At 33.7% G+C, this 7760-nt stretch overlaps 1 protein-coding gene across 1 annotated transcript in view; it reads left to right on the plus strand.

Moving 5' to 3' along the window:
- The window catches only part of LOC143239426 (uncharacterized), a 50478-nt gene extending 47926 nt beyond the window's left edge, over nucleotides 1–2552 (plus strand). Inside the window, exon 3 of the mRNA XM_076480459.1 lies at nucleotides 135–2552. Coding sequence (XP_076336574.1) covers nucleotides 202–1965 — 1764 coding nt within the window. The 5' untranslated portion in view covers nucleotides 135–201 and the 3' untranslated portion in view covers nucleotides 1966–2552. The remainder of the gene's footprint in view (nucleotides 1–134) is intronic.
- Nucleotides 2553–7760: the final 5208 nt, after the last annotated feature.

Here is a 7760-nt window from a genome sequence, read left to right on the forward strand (position 1 = left end):
TTGAAAATATTTTAAACGAATACGGAAAATATAGATTTTCTGTTCTGATAACTTCGAAAGTGGTCTTTGATAAATGTTTTCAGGCAAATTAGTATTATAGTTAGTAAAAATATTTTTTGTCCTTTTACTTCTAGGTTATAGATATTAGCGGTTGTTTGTAGCAGAGGAACTGCATTTAATTGAAGTAACGCCACCAACATAATGACCAGTAAAGCTTGTTTTATTATTATCGTGTTAACAGTATTAACTCTGGCCGAGACCAAGTGTCCAGTAGAGTGCGCATGCCAACTTGTATTTCACCGGAAGACAGTGACCTGTAATGAAGGAGGGATGACAGAAATTCCAACGAACAGCATGGACAGAGATACTCAAGTTCTCACGGTGACCTCTCCTCCAGATAACCCAAACTTCTTGACTATTGGTCGAATCTTTCTGGAGTTTCCCTATCTGGAAGAGATTCATCTCACTAACTCCCACGTTCCAGCTATAGGAGACAGTTCTTTCTGGCCTGGAAAGCGAATGAAGATACTTGATCTTAGTTACAATAACATTACCTTATTGCATGACCAGGATTTTAATGGTCTTTCCAACTTAGAAGTGTTAGATCTCAGTAATAATGAAATAATCTCTACCCCTTCCGCCCCCTTCCGATTTCTAAGTAATTTAAGATCGTTATCTTTGGCAAATAATCATTTTCAGAGGTTGGTTCCTAGGTTCTTTTACATGCTCAAAAAGATGGACAAACTTGATATCAGTGGGAACCCATTGAAAGAGTTAGATCCAGAGAACCTCAAGGACCTTCGTCCTCTGAGGATCTTACGCTTGGCAGGCTGTGAGCTGCGGTCTTTACACTCTCTTGTCTACCAAAACCTTCCTAACATTCACGAACTCGATCTTCGAAATAACAACTTCTTCTTCCTTGCTCCCGAAGAATTTAGACATCTCAAAAATCTTCGAATATTGCGTCTTGATGGTAATTATCTAAAAGAGATCCGTGAGAAGACATTTGGAGGTCACAGTCTAGAAGTACTGGGGCTGTCGAGAAACAATATTATCAAGCTACTACCTTGCTCTTTTTGTAACACCAGTGTAAAATATCTAGACTTAAGTTATAATCGCTTGTCTTCTTTAACTGCTGATGTCTTGACCATGGTAAGTAACTCATTGGACACTTTGAATTTGGGATTTAATCCCTTAGATATTTATACTGTGTTTAGTATCGTGAGTGTTTTACATCGATTGCAGAATCTGTCACTGGCAGGAATGGACATTGACAAACTCCTTCCACATACGTTTGAAAAGAATCCAGAATTACGATACTTAAACTTGTCTCACAACAACATTCCAGAAATCCCAAACGAATTCCTTCAACCGCTGGTTCGTGTCGAAGTGATTGACCTCTCATACAACAAATTGCAAGAACTGACCTTTGAAGTGCTATTCTCGATGAACAACACTCCAAGCCTACAGCTATTTCTACTCCATTCCAACAGGTGGAGCTGTCTTGAGTGTAACGTAAGTCCACTTCAGGAGTACTTCAATCAGTCTGACTTGTACGAAAAAATCTGTGGGGGTCAAGACGACTGTTTAAAATGTGTAACACCCCCTGAGTTGGCCAGAAGAGGACTGATGAGTGTTCAAAGAGAAGAATTGGAGCTTTGTGCCATGCCCTTACCTCAATCACACGTAGGGGTGAACGCTTCCAAAATAGGAACAATTATCGCTGTGGTCGTCATAGTTATTTTAGTACTGGTCATTGCCTCGGCGATTATGATTTATAAACGACAGAGTGCTGATTATTACACGCACGAGCAGGAAAGGGTTGAAAACGCAGCATACGATAATATTGCCATCGTCGACAAAAATGGCGGACTGCAGATGAACAAAGTCCAGGAAAGTACTTCATCATCAGGCACAAACTGTGAGGGGAGTAGAACGAAACAGACAGTGAACAGTATCACGTGATCGTCGTGGCAGCGTCGGGCTTGACCATAAGATGAGCGATAGCGCTTGTAGTGTCACCTATGTCTGTTGAAGACTTAAAAATGTCTAGAACTGGCTATTTAACAAGGAGGACAGTAATGACAGAGAGAATCTATGCTGATGAACGAGTAAGTCACGTGAATGTTGCCTCACTAATGGTTTGTAAGAAGTCGAGAAAAAGGTATTTAGAAGTCAGTATATACTGACAGGAATGGATTCTTCAATTAACAAAATTGCATCAATGTAAAAAAACAACAACAAACAACAACCTAACTTGACGCTTTTATTAGTTTTCTTTGGTTGCAGGAAAAATCAAACTTTACTTAGATAGTCAAGTTGCTTCAGTTCATTACCTCAGTGTTGAGGCGTGAATGTCTATTGTTCTGCTTCGCACAGGCTATGCAGAGATAAATTTATTCATTTCATATTATTATTATCCACATCTCTATAGTTTCACGTAACCGTGTAGGTGCTTAACAAGGTATTTGATCCACGTGTTTTAGAGCCACATGAATATTTAAATAGTTTTTTCAGAGAATTTACCACGTAGTAAATGTGAAGACATAAGAAAGCGTTAAAGAGAATAACAAATATATAAAGCTATTATATTTACTTGAATAATATTATATTAATATAATGTGGTCTAAAATAATGGATAAGAACTGAAATATTACAGATAAAACCTCTTTAAAAAGAAGTGAAAATAACCTAATGGTGAATGAACTGGTTTATTTGAAAATTCGTGTTTGTTTTATAAATGCTATTCGTACGCTAGATTGAAGAAACCTGGGTGTCCATTCATTGCAGATTTGTAGTTGTTTTTTGTTTTTTTTGTAAATTCAACTTATGGTAATTAGTCAGGGAATATGAGCTGGAATACCTCTAATGTGGTTTCTCATTAAAAGCAAATTAAAATAACTTAATTAAAGTCATAGTAAAAAAACTGTGAGGGCTAGATAACGTTTAGCAATACTGGAGTAGGCTTTTTTAATAAATCTAAATTTACGAGTCACGTGTTATTAAACCGTTTGAGGTGTTAGGGGCCAGTCATGTATTTATTTTATTCATTTATTTATTTTTTGGTATAATTGTGTGATATATTTCTTTCTTTCAATACATCATCTCACGTGGTTTATACAACTAATTACTATATCGAAATATCCATCTCAAACAATAGGATTTAAATTTTTTAACACATTTCAATAGTGAAAGTAAGGAAAATATCTATATGTTAACTTATTTTCCAATTTCTGATGTTTTTGTTGGCACTGATTACAGAGTTCTGTTATATTTGGTACCAGACATTATAAGAGTTACTTTAAGTTTAATATTTGATTTCAACGTAAGGGGTATCTGTAATCGTCTCTATTGGTCAAAGTCCTAAGTAAAAATGAATATTTTATTAAGTGAGAACCAATAATTTCTTACTTTTATTTTAGGATGTGTCTTGACAACCAAAATGAGATAAAATGTTATTGAAAGTTATGGGATGTTATTAAAATGCCATCAGACAGTGTCTGTCATGTATGTTACACCTAAACACGACATGTTTGCTTTAATATGTGTAAAACAGTCTAGAACACCTAAGTGTGAGTAGTATATTCGTGTGTCATTCTTGTTTTGTTGTAATAATAAACGAAACGGGCAAATTCCACATATGCGCTATGTAGAAAACTGAACGAAGCTTGGCAACACGTTTAAGCTTAATGTAATAAAAAGAACGAGGCTTAGCAGCAGGTTTAAGCATAATATAGAAAAGAGAACGACACTTAGCAGCAAGTTTACTTAATGTAATAAAAAGAACGAGGCTTAGCAGCAGGTTTAAGCATAATATAGGAAAAGAGAACGAGGCTTAGTAGCAGGTTTAAGCATAATATAGGAAAAGAGAACGAGGCTTAGCAGCAGGTTTAAGCATAATATAGAAAAGAGAACGAGGCTTAGCAGCAGGTTTTAGCTTACAGATGAATAATTTCGTTGATTTTATTGAATACAGTGTTGTGATGTAACGTTTCTTCAATTCAAAACAGAATTACTTCTTATCCTTAGAGCGGAATTAGGAACCTATCAACACCAAATATCTGTAAACATTTTGACCTATTAACACCAAATATCTGTAAACATTTTATTCTTTAAATAATTCAACTTGCTAAATTATAATGCTTTATTTAGTAGCATAGGTTAAACTAGTGTCGTATGTATATATATTTAATGGACTTACGTTTCCATCACGTCGCCATTTTAGATGAAACCGTATTCTTAGTAGGTTTTTAGTTTATGCTTCTTAAAGTATAGTCATTATAGAGTTTTTTCCAATAAACTGTTATGAGTTATTTCAGTGGTTCTGGAAATTCTAGATTTTTTTTATCCTTATATATACGAAACAGAATCAATACTTTCTACAACAAAACATTAGCTTCTGTAATACCGACAAAATCCTGTAGATCGATTGTTATTGATTTTCAATAGCTGAGCATTATCAAAGGCTTAACTGTTAATCTTGAAAATTAAATTTATAATATTAAACTTATTGTATGATTGATGAATATTGAAGATCTTTTGTTAAAGTTTCAAGAAATATTTCCTCAATGGCGTTCCTTAAGAAATTTTTTTTTAAAATTTTATGTTTAATTAAACCGTAATAACAATTAAAATACAGGTGAAACAAATCATTGTTCAAAGAAACACATTTCTGAGAAGCGTTTTATAACACATACTGAATAAAATAAAGTTAACTTATCGCAGTTTTAGTGTTAAAAATTTGTACGAAACGTTTTCCTTCATCATGGTTCGTATTTTACATGCTTTAACCTCATCTGAAAATACACAGAATTGAATCACGCTGTACCCAATGGAACCAATAGGCCTAAAGTGACGTTATAATGACATAAAATGACATACGTGACACTAAGATTTATTAACCTAGATCATTTACCGTTGGTTACAACAACCAATTCCAAGTTCAACTAGGAACACATTCAGAGAGCCAATAACGATGTGGAAGGACTAGTCAATCAAGATGTAATCAATGCCCAGTGCACCAGTATTCAATCTTCATGAGAGCCAAGTAAATTGAACTTTTTATAAGTATGTTTACTGGAAAAACAAGTACAATTTCGTCTTCGCTTGTTAATCTAGAAAATGGTCGTCGTTATTGCTATAATTTGAAACATCATTGTAATCAAAAATAATTTCACAAACGCCACTTAAAAAGTTTCGGAACCCGCTGAATGGTAAGTCACAAGATGACCACAAACTAAAAATGTGTCATATATTTTTAGTAGTAGTTCATGGTGTAGCATTAGTAATAAGTTAGTTGAATATATAGCATTATGACACACAGTAAGTATATATGGAACATGAAAAGTTTCTATTTAAAAAAAAATCGTCTTCTAATACAACATAGATGTAGACAGTTTATAAATCTTCTGTTATTTCAGTCACAAATTGATCTAACTTTCTAATCCATAAAAAACTCTTCTGTTATCTCAATCACAAACTGATCTCACTTTCTAATCCATAACAAACTCTTCTGTTATCTCAATCACAAACTGATCTCACTTTCTAATCCATGACAAACGCTTCTGTTATCTCAATAAGAAACTGATATCACTTTCAAATCCAGAACAAACGTTTCTGTTGTCTCAATCCCATTCTGATCTTACTTTCTAATCCATAACAAACTCTTCTGTTATCTCAAACACAAACTGATCTAACTTTTTAATTAATAACAAACGCTTCTGTTATCCAATCAGAAACTGATCTCACTCTCTAATCCATAACAAACGCTTCTGTCATTTCAGTCAGAAACTGATCTCTCTTTCTAATCCATAACAAATACTTCTGTTATATCAATCCCAAACTGATCTCACATTCTAATTCATAACAAACGCTTCTGATACCTCAATCCCAAATTGATCTCAATTTCTAATCCATCATAAACGCTTCTGTTATCTCAATCCCATACTGATCTTACTTTCCAATCCATAACAAACGCTCATGTTATCTCAATCAGAAACTGACATCACTTTCTCATCCATAGCAAATGCTTCACTTATCTCAATCAGAAACTGATCTCACTTTCTAATCCATAAATAAGTCTGCTGTTATTCAATCAGAAACGGATCCCACTTTCTAATCCATAAAAAATACTTCTGTTATCTCAATTGGAAACTGAACTCCATTCAAACCCATAACAAACGCTTCTGTTATCTCAATCATAATCTGATATAACTTTCTAAACCATAATACACGCCTCTGCAATCTCAATGAGAAATATACATCACTTTATAATCCATAACAAACGCTTCTGTCATTCAATCAGAAACGCATCTCACTTTCTAATCCATAACAAACTCTTCTGTTATCTCAATCACAAACTGATCTCACTTTTTAATTCATAACAAACGCTTCTGTTATCCAATCAGAAACTGATCTTACTTTCTAATCCATAACAAACGCTTATGTTATCTCAATCAGAAACTGACATCACTTTCTAATCCATAACAAACACTTCTGTTATCTGAATCATAATCTGATCATATTTTCTGATCCATAACAAACTCTTCAGTTATCTCAGTCACAAACTGATCTCACTTTCTAATCCATAACAAACTCTTCTGTTATCTCAACAACTTGATTAAAAAGATTAATTACAAACTCTTTTCCCATCTCGGTCACAAATTGATCTCACTTTCTAATCCATAACAAACTCTTCTGTTATCCAATAACAAACTGAACTCACATTCTAATCCATAACAAATTCTTCTGTTATCTAAATCATAAATTGACCTAATTTTATGATCCATAACAACTCTTCTGTTGTCTCAGTAGAACTGATATCACTCTCTAATCCATAACAAACTCTTCTTTTATTTCAGTCACAAACTAATCACACATTCTAATCCATAACAAATACTTCTGTTATATCAATCCCAAACTGATCTCACATTCTAATTCATAACAAACGCTTCTGATACCTAAATCCCAAATTGATCTCAATTTCTAATACATCATAAACGCTTCTCTTATCTCAATCCCAAACTGATCTCACTTTCTAATCCATAACAAACGCTCATGTTATCTCAATCAGAAACTGACATCACATTCTCATCCATAAGAAATGCTTCGCTTATCACAATCAGAAACTGATCTCACCTTCTAATCCATGACAAACGCTTATGTTATCTCAATAAGAAACTGATATCACTTTCAAATCCAGAACAAACGTTTCTGTTGTCTCAATCCCATTCTGATCTCACTTTCTAATCCATAACAAACGCTTCTGTTATCTCAATCTGAAACTTATCTCACTTTCTATTCCATAACAAATGCTTCTGTTATCTCAATTAGAAACTGATCTCCATTCAAACCCATAACCAACGCTTCTGTTATCTCAATCATAATCTGATATAACTTTCTATACCATAATAATCGCCTCTGTTATCTCAATGAGAAATATACATCACTTTCTAATTCATATCAAACACTTTTCTTATCTCGATCACAAACAGATATCACTTTATAATCCATAACAAACGCTTCTGTTATTCAATCAGAAACGCATCTTACTTTCTAATCCATATCAAACACTTTTGTTATCCAATTACATACTGATTTCACTTTCTAATTCATAACAAATACTTCTGTTATATCAATCCCAAACTGATATCACATTCTAATTCATAACAAACGCTTCCGATACCTCAATCCCAAATTGATCTCAATTTCTAATCCATCATAAACGCTTCTGTTATCTGAATCCCAAACTGATCTCACTT

This window comes from Tachypleus tridentatus, chromosome 13 (genome assembly GCF_004210375.1).
Source record: "Tachypleus tridentatus isolate NWPU-2018 chromosome 13, ASM421037v1, whole genome shotgun sequence".
Taxonomy (NCBI): domain Eukaryota; kingdom Metazoa; phylum Arthropoda; class Merostomata; order Xiphosura; family Limulidae; genus Tachypleus; species Tachypleus tridentatus.